At 63.7% G+C, this 14,699-nt stretch overlaps 2 protein-coding genes across 3 annotated transcripts; both read left to right on the forward strand.

Annotated features, from left to right (window-relative positions):
- The first annotated feature begins 6,350 nt into the window (after window positions 1-6,350).
- On the forward strand, window positions 6,351-9,729 carry METRN (meteorin, glial cell differentiation regulator). The gene is made up of 4 exons (XM_029220192.1): window positions 6,351-7,556; window positions 7,847-8,247; window positions 9,162-9,221; window positions 9,298-9,729. Exons 1-4 carry the CDS (start codon window positions 6,958-6,960, stop codon window positions 9,612-9,614), a joined length of 1,377 nt encoding a protein of 458 aa, XP_029076025.1. The 5' UTR covers window positions 6,351-6,957; the 3' UTR covers window positions 9,615-9,729.
- Window positions 9,730-9,932: 203 nt separating this feature from the next.
- FAM173A (family with sequence similarity 173 member A) lies at window positions 9,933-14,680 on the forward strand. 2 transcript variants are annotated; one of them, XM_029220202.1, is made up of 6 exons: window positions 9,933-13,150; window positions 13,301-13,464; window positions 13,685-13,789; window positions 13,889-14,029; window positions 14,249-14,299; window positions 14,429-14,680. In XM_029220202.1, the coding sequence occupies exons 2-6, from the start codon at window positions 13,303-13,305 to the stop codon at window positions 14,648-14,650; spliced, it is 681 nt and encodes a 226-aa protein (XP_029076035.1). In that variant the 5' UTR covers window positions 9,933-13,150; window positions 13,301-13,302; the 3' UTR covers window positions 14,651-14,680. The 2 variants fall into 2 exon arrangements, with proteins under 2 accessions (XP_029076035.1, XP_029076036.1); XM_029220203.1 differs by having other exon boundaries at window positions 13,131-13,464.
- The last annotated feature ends 19 nt before the right edge of the window (window positions 14,681-14,699 follow it).

Below are 14,699 nucleotides of genomic sequence, written 5' to 3' on the forward strand. Positions count from 1 at the left end.
CAGCCTTGGACATCGCCCAACCCCTCCTCCAGAGCCAGGCACGTGGCCAGCCCCCTCCCTTCGCCTCATCTTCCCACTGTGGCAGCTCCAAACAGGGCCAGGTTCAGGTGTCCAGAGGCAGATCAGCCACCGGGCCACACGTTCACAAGCTCCTCCTGGAGTGTAATTGTATATAACACCTGTCTCACAGGGGCAGGGGCTAATGGTGCTGAGGTGGGGAGCCCAGAGTGCAGTGGGGTCCAGGACCTCACCCAGCCAACCCAACTGGGGTCCTGCAATTCGGCTTCCACAGGGGCACAGCACAGTGGCACCGACCCCCAGCCTTGGTCCAGTTGCCATGGGGATCGGGCCTCGACCAGGCCAGCCACTGGGGTGAAGGGCTGCGGGAAGGCCTGGCAGGGCTGGAGGCCCAGCTGCAGCAGCCAGGGAAGGGGCTGCGGTTACGTAAGCCCTCCGGGGGTGGCGGCGACGCTGTCCCAAGCCCCCTCCCCGCGTCGTCCTCATTGTGGCCTCCGCGGTGTTGTGGCCTGGCCCCCTACCAGCCCTGTAAGCCTGGCCCGGCACACACACCTTACCTGGGCCCGGGCTCCTGGCTCATGCCACGCTGTCCACCGGGCGTCCTCCCGTCATGGGGAGCCCGGCATGGGCACCGGCGAAGCGGGGAGGCGGCCGAGGTGCTGGTCTGCCAGGCAGGGCCCGGCCGCGCCCCGCGCCCGGCCTGGCCGGGCCCCCTCTGCTGCGCCTCGAAGAAGAGCTCCCGGGTGGGAGAGGATCGGCCGCCCCGAGCCTCCCACCAGGGAGGCTGAGGCTGTGCCCAGATAAATAAGGCCGCTTTGCAGGGAGCCGGGCGGGCGCCTCCTCCCTCCCCTCGCCCTCCTCCTCCCCGCCCTCCTCCTCTGCCCTCCTCCCCGCGCTCCTCCCCGGCCGCCGGCGGCGCCGCGCCCGCCCCCCGCCCGGCCTTACGCGCCGCTCCCTCGCGCGCCCCCGGCGCCGGTAGCCAATCCGGGTTGGCGAGCCCGGGCGGGGGCGCTGAGGATGCTGAGCCCCGCCGCGCCCTACCGCGCGCACAGCGCGCTCCCGCGGCGGCGCGCACGGGCACGCGCCAGTCCGGACCTCACCCCCGCTTCCCCTCGCCACGGGCGCCCGCACAATAACAAACCCTGGCGCACGGCGGGTCGGGGAGGGGAGAGGAGGGCAGGGGAGGGCGGGAGAGGGAGGAAGGCGAAGGAAGGGCTGGGCGCGCAAAGGGAGAGCCGGGTGGAGCGAGCCCTGCCTTTTGCGGAGCTGTGGGGACCCCGAATCCTGAGGGGCGGAGAGGACTCGAGCTCTTGGGCGCCGGCTGTCCGACCCTCCCCCTCCTGGCCCCTCTTGCGGAGCCGGTGGCCAGGCCCCCTGAGCGGCCCTCGCATCTCCCGCGCACCTGCGGGGTGCCAGGCCCAGGAACCTCCCTCAGTGAGGAGCGCAGTTGCACACCCGCAGAGCCGAGAAACAAGAGACCAGTAGATCATTTCCGAGAGTGACGAGTGCGGTGAACGTTCAAGAGGGTCACGTGATGGTGACCGCGCGAGGTTGGTGGTGGGAGTGGGGCTCCTGAGAACAAGACGCTTAAACTGAGTGCCCCAAGGGTGAGAGGGCAGACGAAGTTGTTCAGGAAGGGATGTGCAAAGGTCCTGAGGCCTAAGGAGCCAGGCAAGTTCCCTCTGGAATGGGTTGGAGGCCTCGGTGGTGGCAGCTTTATAGGGCAGGCTGGGTGGGGGGCAGTGGGGTCTGGCGGGAGGGTGTGGAGGGCTCTGTCTGGGCCACTGGGGATGCCAGGCCTCCCAGCAGGCTCAGGGCAGAGGACAGAGGCTAATATTGCCCATCCTGGGACCTCCTGGGAGTGGAGAAGGCAGAAGGACCAGGTGCAGGGAGAGCAAAGCTGGGTTTTCACACCAGGGAAAGAGCCTCAGGGCAGAGAGGCAGCACCCCCCCCCCCAGAGCCTTAACAGAAAATGAAACTAGCTGTTGTTTGCAACATTTTGACAGGAAGCGGGACCAGTGGGGCTGGTGTGAGGTGAGGGCAGTGGAGGGGGAGCAGCCTGGCCCGTCCCTGGCTGGTTTGGGGGGTGCCACTCTGGCTGTGTGTGGGACGCTGGTGGGGGTGAAGGCAGCTCTTCTGTGTGGCAGGGACTGAAGAGTCACCATCCTGCTGACACTGATCAAAGGGGGAGGCTTGGTGGGACAGGCAGGGGGTGCGTGAAGACTTCGGGGTGACCGGGAGAGTGCTGTCTGGCCCATCGGGTAACGTCCAGTGTGTGCTCAGCCTCCACCCCATGAGAGCATGCGTGGGTCGGCATGGACCCCGATGTGGACAGTGCCCTGACTGGTAGGCAGGACTTCACTTTGCACTTTGAGGGGCTCTTGCCCCTCAGCAGTGCCAGGGTCCCAGGCAGAGAGCAAGTTATGCCCTCAAAGGGGCCCGAGAGGCCACCTGCCTTGGGAGAATCTGAGCGAAGAGCTCTTGCTCAGAGGGACATGCATACTCTGTGGGGGCCTCCTGAACACCTGTGCCCTGCTCACCTCTGCCCCCACCTGTTCTCCCAGGTGCAGGGGGGTCACTTTACAGTGCAGATGCAGTCTCCATGCTCCCAGGGCTCCCTCTGCTCTTTGCTGAAGCCTGCAAAGCCCTGAGTCTCTGGCACTGCCAGCCCACAGCCTTGCCCTGTACCTGGCCCCTTGCTCTTGGAGCCTCAGCTACACTGGCCTCCCTCCAGGGCCAGGAGGGCACCATGTCCCTCACCTAGATCATCCCCTCACCTGGAGCACCCCTCATCTGGAGCATCCCCTCACTTGGAGTACCTTCACCCCTCAACTGGAGCACCCCTTGTCTTGATGCCTAGGCATGGAGGAGTCTCCCCAGTCCAGGCAGCTGGGGCTTTCCAGCTCTGGAGCATGAGGGGGTGAGGATCTGAGACCTTGGAAGGCTATGAGAGAGGGAGCCACTGTCACATCAGGGAATGGGGCTTCTTACCATGGAGGTCACCCTCATGGCTCTGGAGGCCTGGGGCAGTGGCTCTAAAACTCCCTGAAGCTCCTCACAGGAGGTCCTCAGGCCTTTCCTTGGGAGTTCTGGGGTGATATGTGTGCCCTGGAACCACATGCCTGGGCCCAAATCTTCCCTCTGTGGATGGGGCCTCAGACAAGTAGTTCCCCGCCTGGAAAATGAGTCTGGGGTCCAAGGGGTTGCCCTGAAGATCCTAGTGCAGCACAGGTGGTGAGAGCCTCGTGCTCCCTAGTGATTAGGCCGGCTCTGAAGCTTCCTGCTCTGAAGCTGTGGGGCCACATGGACACTGGGCCCCTCACTGCCTCTGCTCCCCACCCAGAGGCAGGAGCCCCGAGAGTGCCTGGGGAGGGAACCATGTGGGGTGGGAAGGCCACAAGTGTGTTTGCCAGTCCTCACCACCGAAGCCAGATGGGCACCCACAGAAGTGAGAACCTCGCAGCGTGGGGTGGCCCTGGCAGCTGTGGGTGGCGGGCGGTGGGCAGCAGGCCTCTCTGCTGCTTCTAGCTTCTGCTTCCTGCCTTCCCTCCTCCTGGGACGCAGGCCCGACTCACCAGGGGCAGGGGGGTGGAGCAGCCGGGGCTGAGGATGACTCAGGGCCCAGCTGTCACCATGGCAACCCTGTTGCCTAGCAATGGCGGTCTCCCAGTAACGTCTCCTAGCAATGGGATATTTTCCCCGGGCCCTGGCTGGAGCCTGGCAGTTATTTTTAGCTCAGCTGCAAATCAGTCTGCAGCTGCGTTTTTGGCTCCTAGAGAAGATGCAAGGTGTATGTGGGGCGGGGAGGGGGGTGGATTTCTCATCAAGGGAGGAAACTTGTCATGTGTCCCAAGGTACAGGCTCATAGGTGGGCAAGGCCCGATTCCACCTGGGAGTGGAGGTGGGGGTGTGTGCAGGTGAAGCGGAACTAGCTCAGGCTGCCCGGAAGAGTTGGCAGATATGACTGTCTCCCTGATGGGGTCTCTGGGAGGGCTGGTCACTCCAGCACCCTGGGGCTCCCTAGGTCAGGCTGGTCAGGAGCATTCCAGGCCAGTGTTCATGGTGGGCACCACTGGAGCGTGTCACTTGGTGGCAGCTTCCTGGCACCCCTTGGCTCTCAGTTGTGGGAACTGTCCCCGTTGTCCTTTGCTCCCATGCTCCCAGCCCCCTCAAGGGGTGCAGCGCCCTGCCCTGGGCCAACTAGAGCACACATTCAAGAGGTCCTGGCTGCAGGGGTCTGAGCGGCCACAGACTCAGCTCGGGGCAAGGCTGAGCTGGCCTCTGCTTAGCCCCCATCTCTCCCTCTCCCCCACTTCTGCTGAAATGGAGCCCAAGTGGGAAGTCTTGGGCAATTGGGAGAACTTGACCCTTTTGGGCTTTCTCACCATTTCCTCAAGAGCTAGGCTCACTGTCCCCTCGAAGCCAAGTTCCACTTCCCACTGGCCAGCTTCCTGTCCCTGGTTGGCCCTAAGCTCCATCCAGACCTGGGGCACTTTTCCCATCCCTCCACCCCCATTGCCTCTGTCTGGCCTTTGTGTTGCTCCCACAGGCCCGGGACCAGCCCAGCGCCCCCCTCGGTCACATGTGCTCCTCACCTGTGCCCCTTACCCTGTGGGGTTGCCTCCCCTGCTGGAGGGCAGGGCTCACTTGGACTGCTCCTTGTCCCAGCATCCGCTCCAGTCCTCTGCCAGGACTTGGGTTTTGAGTGGAAATGCAGAGAGGCCCATTTTGGAGGGTCAGGGCACTGAAGGGTCTGGAGCTGGGGGCACATGAAGGAGCCTCCAAACCGAGCACAGATGTTGAGGGAGTTACCTGAGATTTGGGGTATCATTAATCGATCCGTGCACTCACTCTCCAGGTTATTTACTGAGCATGTCTGCTCCTGCACCAGCAGCAAGCAAGGCCAGGTGTGGCCTTCTGGGCGCCCTGTCTTGTGGGTGGCAGACCTCCGATGGCTTATGACACTGGGTGCTTCAGGTAAGCACCCACAGGGCGTGGGGCCAGGAGCTGTGAGGAGAGGCAGCCTTCTGTGGTCTTCTGTGGGTGACAGCATCACCACTGGGCCCCTTGAAGAACCAGCTGCAGCAGAAGGCAGGGGGAGCCTGGTGTTGAGGGGCCAGAGCTCAGTCCTTTCCAGACTAGGTCACCCTTTAGGAACCCCTTCCAGGCACCCACGGACACTAGCCCATTTTCCGGGGGAGGAGGAGGGTGGGGAGCCAGGGGCCCCAGACTGGTGGGAGGTGGGTCTGAGGCTGACTCCTCACACTGCCACCAGAGGGCGCCTGGAGCCCACTGTCCTCCTCCCAGGCCTGTGCAAGGGCAGTCAGGGCCCCAGTGACCCGCCAGAAGTGGAGCCACTGTCTCAGCAAGGGCAGCTGACAGGGGTGCCCGCTCCCTTCCTTCTAGTGGGGCCTCTTTTGCCTTCTATGTGCCCAGTGCCAGGCCCTGTGTACCCCTTTTTAAATTTGTAATTGGGTAAAATACACATAAACCTTACCACCTTAACCATGTCTAAGTGTGCAGGAGTGTCGAGTACAGCCACAGTGTTGTGCAGATGTCACCACCATCCTCAGAACGTTTTCAGCCTCCCAGACTGAAGACTCGGTCCCCATTAAACACCAACTCCCCGTCCCCCTGCCCCTGCAACCTTCATTCTAATTTTTCTCTATGAATTTGGCTATTTTAGGTACTTCAAAAGAATAGACTTATATTTGTCCTTTTGTGATTGGCTTATTTCACTGAACGTAATGTCTTCTAGGTTCATCCACGTTGTAGCATGTGGCAGAATTTCCTTCCTTTTTAACCAGAATAATATTCCACGGTATGGATAGACCCCATTTTGTCTACCCATCATCTGTCAGTGGATACTTGGCTTGTGTCCACCTTTGGGCTATCGTGATTGATGGCTGGTTGCCACCGCACCTTGCCCAGGGCAAGGGGCCAGCTGAGCCCTGAGGATGCCTTGCCCCTCTTTGGCCCTGAAGGGCCCTGGAGCCAGGGGAGGGGGCAGTGGTATGCTCAGTCTGGCAGCAGCTCCAATGCCCCCCTTCCCCTTGGCGCCATCTGCCTTCATCTGTCAGCCTGCACTTCTGGCCCAGGGCAGCAGGAGGGCTGGGGTGGGGGGACAGTGGGGTAAAGACTTCACACCCAGGCTTCCCTGGTGGCGCAGTGGTTAAGAATCCGCCTACCAATGCAGGGGACACGGGTTTAAGCCCTGGTTAGGGAAGATCCCACGTGCCATGGAGCAACTAAGCCTGTGCGCCACAACTACTGAGCCTGCACTCTAGAGCCCGCGAGCCACAACTACTGAGCTCGTGTGCCACAACTGAAACCCACGTGCCTAGAGCCTGTGTTCTGCAACAAGAGAAGCCCGCCACCACAATGAAAAGTAGCTCCCGCTCGCTGCAACTAGAGAAAACCCGCGCACAGCAACAAAGACCCAAATACAGCCAAAAAAAAAAAAAAACACGAAAAAAACCCTTCACACCCACAGGCGGCAGAGAATCTATGTCAGCTAAAGCTTTCAGTGATCTCAAGGGTTCCAGTGTGAGGTTGGAGTCCTGGGTTTGTGCCTAAGGCCTCTGTAATCTGACCCCACGGTTTCACCAGGCTCTTGGGTCCCATCCACCAGGTCCACACCTCAGGGCCTTGGCCAAGGCTGTCTGCTCCTCCCCATTGTCTGGCATTCTCTCCAGTCCCCATCTGACAACCTACTCCCCACCTCCTCCCTAGCCTACACATTGGCATTGGGGGCGGGGTTTCCTCTATGAGAGTGGGCCCCGTTTCAGCTTGTCCCGACCTACTAGGGGCTTGATTCTGGGGCTCAGGGCTGTCCTTGTTCCTGCTTTTCCACGGTGCCTGCAGCCCCAGTGCCTGGACTCTCATCGCTGGGTTACCGCGTGGCCTGTGGGAAGTCACCAGGGCCAGGTTAGGGAGAGATGGGGGATGGAAGCCTAGGTACCAGTCTTGGAGAGAGCCACCCAGATGAACTCCCCTCCCCCAGAGGTTCCAGTGGGCACCCCCCCCCCCCCCCCCCCCCCCCGGGGGGTCCGGGGGCCCCCCCCCCCCCCCCGGCCAAGGGCTTGGAGGACAGTGGCCCGACCAGGACTGCAAGCAAGGCGAGGCTGGAGGCGGGGGTTGGCGGGGGAAGTAGCGGGGTACCTCGAGGAGGTGACACTGAACACGTCCGGCCGTGGAGCCCCCTCCCCAGCGCCTCCTGGGCCACGGGCTGGTCCTCCCACCCCCGAGAGCGCCGCTGCAATTGGTGGAAAGTTCGGGCACCGCGGCGCGATTGGCTGCTCGGCCCGCCCACTGCCTCCCGGCAGCTTCCAGGCTCCCGGCCGGGTGGGCGGCCGGCAGGCGCGGGCGGTGGGGGCTGCGCGGGGCCGGGGCCAACGCCCCGGCTGCTCCCGCCGCGCCCCCGCGCGTCCCCGCGCGCCATGCCGACCCCGGCGCTGTTCTGCGCACTTTGCTTCGGCCTCTTGGCCACGGCCGCCCGCGCCGGCTACTCGGAGGACCGCTGCAGCTGGAGGGGCAGGTACGAGCCCCACTGGACCCCCGCGCGGGCCAACCCCCTGGGACTCTGCGCACCCCTTAGGAGAGGGCTGGAAGATGTGTCGCCAGCCCTTTGGGATGGGGGCGCTCCGTCCCGGCACCGAAGCCTTGCCCTCCCCGCCCCCCGCCGAGTCCCAGAACGCTGGGCCTCAGTTTCCTTCTCCACAAAGTGGACGCAGCTGTTGATGGCTGCGGGGAGAGGGTGCAGCGGAAGCGGGCTGGCCGGGTGTGGACGCCGGCCGCCCGCCTCAGCACCGCCCCTCCGGTCCGCAGCGGCCTGACCCAGGAGCCCGGCAGCGTGGGACAGCTTGCCCTGGCCTGTGCGGAGGGCGGGATCGAGTGGCTGTACCCGGCCGGGGCGCTGCGCCTCACCCTGGGCAGCTCCGACCCCGGCGTGCGGCCCGGCATCGCCTGCCTGCGGCCGGCGCGGCCCTTCGCAGGCGCCCAAGTCTTCGCGGAGCGGGCGGGCGGCGTGCTGGAGCTGCTGCTGGCCGAGGGCCCAGGCCCGGCCGGGGGCCGATGCGTGCGCTGGGGTCCCCGCGAGCGCCGGGCCCTTTTCCTGCAGGCCACCCCGCATCCCGACATCAGCCGTCGCGTGGCCTCCTTCCGTTTCGAACTGCGGGAGGACGGGCGTCCAGAGCTGCCTCCGCAGGCCCACGGCCTCAGTGCGGATGGTGAGTGCAGGCCTGGGTGGGGACACGTGGGAGTCGGGGAGTCGCTTCCTGGCCTCGCTGGGTGGGAACCTGCCTGTCCTCCCCACTGCATAGAGGGAGAAACCGAGGCAGCCTGTCAAAGGCACACAGCTAGTGAGTAGCAGCGCCAGGACAGGTGGGGGGGAGGGGCAATCCCTCACCTTGCGGGTTAGGGAAATTGCTGACCGAGGGCAGAATCCCGGAAGGGGAGGCCGGGCAGGGCAACCCGGGCCCCTGGTCCCTGAAGGGTTGGGGGAGGGGATGACGGCCAAAGCTGTCCAGGGCTCCCTGGCCCAGCGGTGACCTCCCTCCCCTCCCCCAGCCCAATACAACAGAAGTCCACTGTGAGCCCGGTCACCATGGAGATGCAGCCCCGCCTACCTGCAGGGCACCAGGCCCAGCTTTTTGCTCTCCTGGAGCTTGGAGCCTAACCTCACAGGGGATGGGGGTCTCTGCTCTGTCTCCTGACCCTCGAATCCACCATAACCTCCTGCCACGTGGGCTGGGCCGGTGACTTTGGGCCCCAGGAAGCAGCTCTGGGAGACCAAGGGGATACCGCCTGCTGGTGCTGCCTGTGAGATGGGTGTGCAAGAGCATGTGCCTCGTGCACCCAGACCCTTGAGCTCCAGCTCGGTGGGTCTTTGTGCCTGCATGTTGGGCACAGCCCCCAGGCCCATGTCTGTGCGTGTGTGTGATGCATGCACGAGCCTGCAGTGTCACCCCAAGTACAGGGTGTCTTCAGGGTGTGTACACATGGTCCCTGAGACCCCCAGTTGCCATCAGGCCCTTAGGGGGGTCTGGTAGCTTGCCCTCTCTATCCTGTGTCCAGCTGGGGAAGGGCTCGGGTAGTCCTGGAGAGGTCAGGGCTGCCACTCATGACCTCCCCTGCATGCCAGGTGCCTGCAGACCCTGCAGTGATGCCGAGCTCCTCTTGGCCGTGTGCACCAGTGACTTTGGTGAGTGTCCCTGCTGTGGGGCGAGCCAGGGGCCTGCCTTCCCCTGAATGCCACTGTCCAACATGTGTCCCCACAGTGATCCATGGAACCATCCACGGGGTTGCCCACGACACAGAGCTGCAGGAGTCTGTTATCACCGTGGCCGCCGCCCGTGTCCTCCGCCAGACATTGCCACTCTTCCGGGTGGGGGGTCCTGGGGGCCAGGCGCAGGCCTCCATTCGCACCCCACTGCACTGTGGTGTCCACCCTGGCCCTGGCACCTTCCTCTTCATGGGCTGGAGCCGCTTCGGTGAGGCCTGGCTGGGCTGTGCACCCCGCTTCCAGGAATTCAGCCGTGCCTACACAGCTGCCCATGCTGACCACCTCCACCCCTGTGAGGTGGTGCTGGACTGAGGGGCCTGGGAGCAGGGCGCTGGGGAGGGGTGGGTAGGAGGGTGGGGGGGTGACCTCCAGATGGCATCACAGTACCAACTGCTTCCGAGGTAATAGCAATAACCAATAAGAACGCAGCTTGCATTTACCAATGTGCATCGGGTGCTCGTGCCTGAGCCCAGCCCTGGGCCTGCCTCACTTCATTTTATTCTCCCACAGCCCCCGGCACTGCCCAGTTACCGCTTCACAGAGCCAGAGACTGAGGCTCTGGGGCAGTGGTGCCATGTCTAGGGCCACCCAGCCCACGCCCTGGAGAGGGGCTGCTGCTGGGTGGGGGCATGCAGGGACCCCCACTCATGTCACCCTCAGCTCTGCTGCCCCCAATGCCAGGTGATTCCACTTCTCAGAGTGGGAGTGGAAAAGGGGCCATAACACCCAAGGTCTGAGGTGGGTGGAGGCCCTTGTAGGGGGAGGCAGGCGACACCACTCCCAACCTGAGGGAAGGGGCTGCAATCTGGCGGGCCACCGACTTCCCCCGTGGTTCGCTGCAAGCCCAGCAGAGTCATCCTGGCCCCACTCTGCCCCTGGGGAAGAATGGGCCCCTCTGTCCACAGGCCCCTGCAACGTGCCCAGCATCCTGACGGCTGTGGGGTCTCTTCTGCAGGGTCCTGCTTGTTGCCCATTTCTAGTGGGCGGGGGCACACAATGGGGTCTCTAAGGACCGTTTCCCGCCACTGGCCTCATTGTCGCTGCCCCCGCCTTCCTCTCCAGCCTCAGCCACATAAAGGGCCAGCGCGGTCTGGACAAAGCTGACGGCCCTGAGGCTGAAAGGCCCCAGGATGGGGGTGCACGTGGGACTACTGAGCCCAGAGGGAGCTGACTCTGCTGACCCAGCCCCACAGCTCCTGGGAAAGAGGGCCACAGCTCAGGTCTGGTGGGGGTGCCTGGGCTGAGCCCCAGAAACAACTTCCCATCTCTGCCTGGCAGCCCTCACTGGAGAAGGGGCCCTGCCATCCTGCAGGCAGGAACTGAGGCTGGGAGAGGAACAAGGATACACAGGGCCACTTCTGCCAGATTCGGCTGATATAGGTACCTCATGTTGCCACGCCCTGTGTGAACACTGCATCACTCCAGTGGCTGCCCTGGAGTTTCCGTGGGGCAGGCTGTCTAAGGCTACACTCGTGTCGGGTATGCACTCCTTTCACTTGGACGGGCCATTTGCTGTGGGGACTGGTGAGAATTGTGGGTGGGAGCACAGTCATCCTGGATGGTAGGCTCCCCTGGGCTCCTCCCACCTTCTGCTGTTCCTGAGGCTCCTTGCTGTGCCCTTTCGCGTCCCCAAACTCAAACCGGCACCCATGGATTGTTCAGAGCTCAGGCACCAGACCTCTCCTCTCCACGCACATTCCGACATTCCCTCATTAGAGAACTGGGCCAGCCTTCTGGCTTTAAATACAATCAACGTGCTGATGACCCCACATTTGGATCTCCAGCCTGGACCTCTCTCCTGGACTGCAGACCCTTGTATCCCTGTTTCCCCCTCCCACCACCAGGGAGTATCTCAGTAAAGACCAGAGGAGGAGGAGGTGAGTGTGCTCTCCTGTCATCCTCCTGTTCATCTTGGGAGGCTTTTGCACTGCCCATGCAGACCCCGACCTGAGGAGGGTTTCGCCTCCAGCGCTGAGAAGCACCTCACCCTTGGCTCTTGCCCTAATTCTCTGGCCAGCTCCCCACAGCCTTGTTTGGACAGAGGCCCATGGCCACACCCAGTGTGGTCACTGTGGACTACCTCTGGGACCATCTGTCCAGAAAAATGTAGGGCATCTTCTCTGGGCTGGGGCCTAGGCTGGACATTGGCCTCTGCCCACCTGCCCCAGGAAGCGCCTCCTATGCACACACCCTCCTCCAGAGAAAGTGTTGGCTTTGCAACCAGCAAAAGGAGCAGAAAGGGCAGAAGTGGATGTGGCTGACAGGGTCAGAGGAGCCCCAGGGTGCTCTGGGAGGAGCCTGGAAGGCTTGGGCCAGGGGCTTCATGCCTGCCCACAGGGGAGTGGCCAAGGGGAAACGGTGTGGGTGAGCATGAGGGCTGGGGCTATGGGAGCAGGTGCCTCTGGGGCACCTCTGGGCATGTGCATTCACACAGGTATGCACTCGAGTGCCCAGTACCCAAAGGTGAGGAGCAGGGTGCAGGTGTGAAGGTGAGGGACTTTTGGGTGTGCACACTGGGGAGTCGGGGTAGGTGCCTTCATTCAGTCGACCCGCTTCTATTGAGTTTCTTCTAGGTACCAGGTGCTGCTCTAGCACCAGGAATAATACAAGGAACAAAAGAGACAAGAATGGGATGCTGTGTAAGCCCAGTGCACATCCTCCTTTTATGGGGAGGGCCAGGTGACAGCCAGGAAGAAGACAGAAGGTTCTGAGATGGGGGTGGGGAGCAGCCCTCCTCCGCTCCAGTGCTCAGGTCTTGGGAGCATGGCACCGGGGTTTCCTACCACAGGAACACCTGTCTTTCCCAAGTGGAGGCAGCTGGGGCCAAGTGTGCGGCAGTCTGCACTTGGGGATGGGGTCAGTGGTCTCCAGCATGCCTGCATTGCCTGAAGCAGCCTCCGTCCCTCCTGACCGATGCAGTGGATGGATGAGAAGCCAGGCCAGGGCCTGTGTGCAGACAAGTCTCTGCCACTCAAGGACGTCTGGCCTCAGGGTGGGGTGAGGAGGGGGTCCTGGCTCTGTCCCCGCACTTGCCTCTCTCATTCCCAGGCTTCATCAGGTCACTTCCGGGAACTCAATCTTTCTTCGTGTGTGTTACATTTTCTGGAGAAGGAAGGTGGTCTCCCCAGTTCCTGGGGCTCTTCCTCCCATCCACCTGACTGGGCCAGCTGCCAGAGCGCCCAGCACCTCACATCCGGCTCCCCTCCCATGACGCTCAGAGAGAGCCAACATCTGTCTTCTCGGTTCTGCTAAATTTCTCCTTATCAACCCCCTCCGCCCTGCCCTTCAGCCAAGCTCAAACTCCCCCCGCCCCCGCCGAAGCCTGCGCATCCTGCGTTTCCTGCGCACTCGGGCTAACTGCCTTCAGCCGTGGGAGGGGCCCGGGTGGCCTCCCCGCGACTGCTCCTGGTCTTGGCTGGCTATCGGGGTGTGCGGGGCGGCGTCTCCCCGGTGAGCCCTTTCCCCCGGGCTGACCGCCGCCCCTGGCCTCCAGCCACACCGCACGGACCTCCGCTGCCAGTCAACTGGATCCACGGCACCGCTTCCCTCGGGCGTCTCCCCGCGCTGGGATGTGCAGCCCCAGGGGTCCGCAGCGCCCAGGACAGGCCCGCAGCCACCATCTGCGGCATGGGCCAACGAGGCTGAGCGACGCGGGCTACAGGCAGGATGTTGTGCGGCCAGAACCCGCGAGGGTAGCCCCGGACCCCAGGGCTCCGCGGTCCGGAACCCGCGGGAGGGTCCCTGGACCCGGACGGAGCGGAACGCGAGCGGACCGGCTGCTCAGGCTCTCCCGGCCGCTTCCGGTGTCTCGCCGCGTCCGCCTCTTCCGGCGCGGCGCCGCGGGTCTGGTAGGCGCGGAGCGGGGAGTAGGGGTGCCGCGCAGGTCGGGGGCGGTGGGGAGGACGGCCCTCTCCAGGTCCGGGCCGGGGCATGAGGGTCTCGGACCTGAGCCGGGGAGGGGACTTGAGGTGGGGAAATACTGAGCCGCTCTCCCGCAGCCATGGAGCAGGACGACCCGGCCGAGGCGTTGACGGAGCTGCGCGAGCGGCGGCTAGGCGCGTTGGAGCTGCTGCAGGTGGCGGCGGGCTCGGGCCTGGTCGCCTACGCCGTGTGGGCGCTGCTGCTGCAGCCGGGCTTCCGCCGCGTGCCGCTGCGGCTGCAGGTGCTGGGCCAAGGCTTGTGAGGACCAGCTGCCGGCCGGGCGGGTCCGGGCTGGGGGCGGGGCCTGGAGTGTGTCGCTAAGGCGGAGGGTGCAGCTACTCCAGGCCGATTCGGCTGTGGGTTGGGACCTCCTTCAGGTAGGACCGGACAGGCCACTCTAAGAATGGAAGCCCAGGAGGCAGGCCCCCCACCCTCACACTCCCGCCTGCTTCCTTGTACAGGTGCCTTATGTTGGCGCGAGTGCCAGGCAGGTGGAGCACGTGTTGTCGTTGCTGCGAGGCCGTCCAGGAAAGATGGTGGATCTGGGCTCTGGCGACGGCAGGATTGTAAGGACCGTGTTCGTGTGTGTTGGGGAGCGTCTTTGTTGACCCCTCCCCTGAGCGCACCGCCCCATCTGTTGGTCCTGACGCTCGTTGTGCCCACAGGTGCTGGCTGCCCACAAGTGCGGTCTCCGCCCAGCTGTGGGCTATGAGCTAAACCCGTGGCTGGTGGGGCTGGCGTGGCTGCATGCCTGGAGGGCAGGATGTGCGGGCAATGTCAGCTACCGCCGTGAGAACCTCTGGAAGGTAATCCAGGGAGTCCTGGACCCTCTCAGACCCCACCCTTGATCTTCATGCTTCCAGTTCTAGCTTGGTAGCTTGGCCACCCTGCTGACAGTGCCAGGTACCTCTGCCACCTGGGCAGGCTGGAGCTGGGACTTGGAAGCTGCAGTTACCCAATGCCCACCAAACCTCCCTCCCTGCTGGGGCCCCAATCCCTGCTGGGGTAATTTCCTCTTCCTGCAGGTGAGCCTGAGGGACTGCCACAATGTGTCTGTGTTCCTGGCTCCTAGCGTGGTAGGTCTGGGGTTTGCTGAACCCATGGGAGGCCCAAGCCATCCCCAGTGTAGGTGGTGGGCCTGGAGGAGCTGGGTAGGGGGAGCTGTGTTCCACCTTGCCCACCCCAACCTCCCCTCTCCCCCATAGCTCCCACTGCTGGAGGACAAGCTACAGGCAGAGTTGCCTGCAGGAGCCCGAGTGGTGTCTGGGCGCTTCCCCCTCCCCACCTGGCAACCTGTGGCTGTACTGGGTGAGGGCCTGGACCGCGTCTGGGCCTATGATGTCCACAGTGGTGGGCCAGCTGGGCAGGCTGTCCCAGGGCCTAGTTCTGCCTCCATACCTGGAGCCCCCAGTTCTCAGGTTGGCTGAGTGGACACAATAAAGACTCAGTGGGTTCCAGCCTGATTTTTTTTTTTTT

This window comes from Monodon monoceros, unplaced genomic scaffold, assembly GCF_005190385.1.
Source record: "Monodon monoceros isolate NGI ecotype Baffin Bay Population unplaced genomic scaffold, NGI_Narwhal_1 Super_Scaffold_13, whole genome shotgun sequence".
NCBI lineage: Eukaryota > Metazoa > Chordata > Mammalia > Artiodactyla > Monodontidae > Monodon > Monodon monoceros.

Bases quoted from the DNA above. Each gene is read 5' to 3' on its own strand.
- FAM173A (XM_029220202.1), top strand. From the start codon at position 13,303: ATGGAGCAGGACGACCCGGCCGAGGCGTTGACGGAGCTGCGCGAGCGG. The intron at 13,465-13,684 runs GTGCTGGGCCAA...TTCCTTGTACAG, and splicing joins GCGTGCCGCTGCGGCTGCAG to GTGCCTTATGTTGGCGCGAG. The intron at 14,300-14,428 runs GTAGGTCTGGGG...TCTCCCCCATAG, and splicing joins TGTTCCTGGCTCCTAGCGTG to CTCCCACTGCTGGAGGACAA.
- METRN (XM_029220192.1), top strand. From the start codon at position 6,958: ATGGGGGATGGAAGCCTAGGTACCAGTCTTGGAGAGAGCCACCCAGAT. The intron at 7,557-7,846 runs GTACGAGCCCCA...TCCGGTCCGCAG, and splicing joins CGCTGCAGCTGGAGGGGCAG to CGGCCTGACCCAGGAGCCCG. The intron at 9,222-9,297 runs GTGAGTGTCCCT...GTGTCCCCACAG, and splicing joins CGTGTGCACCAGTGACTTTG to TGATCCATGGAACCATCCAC.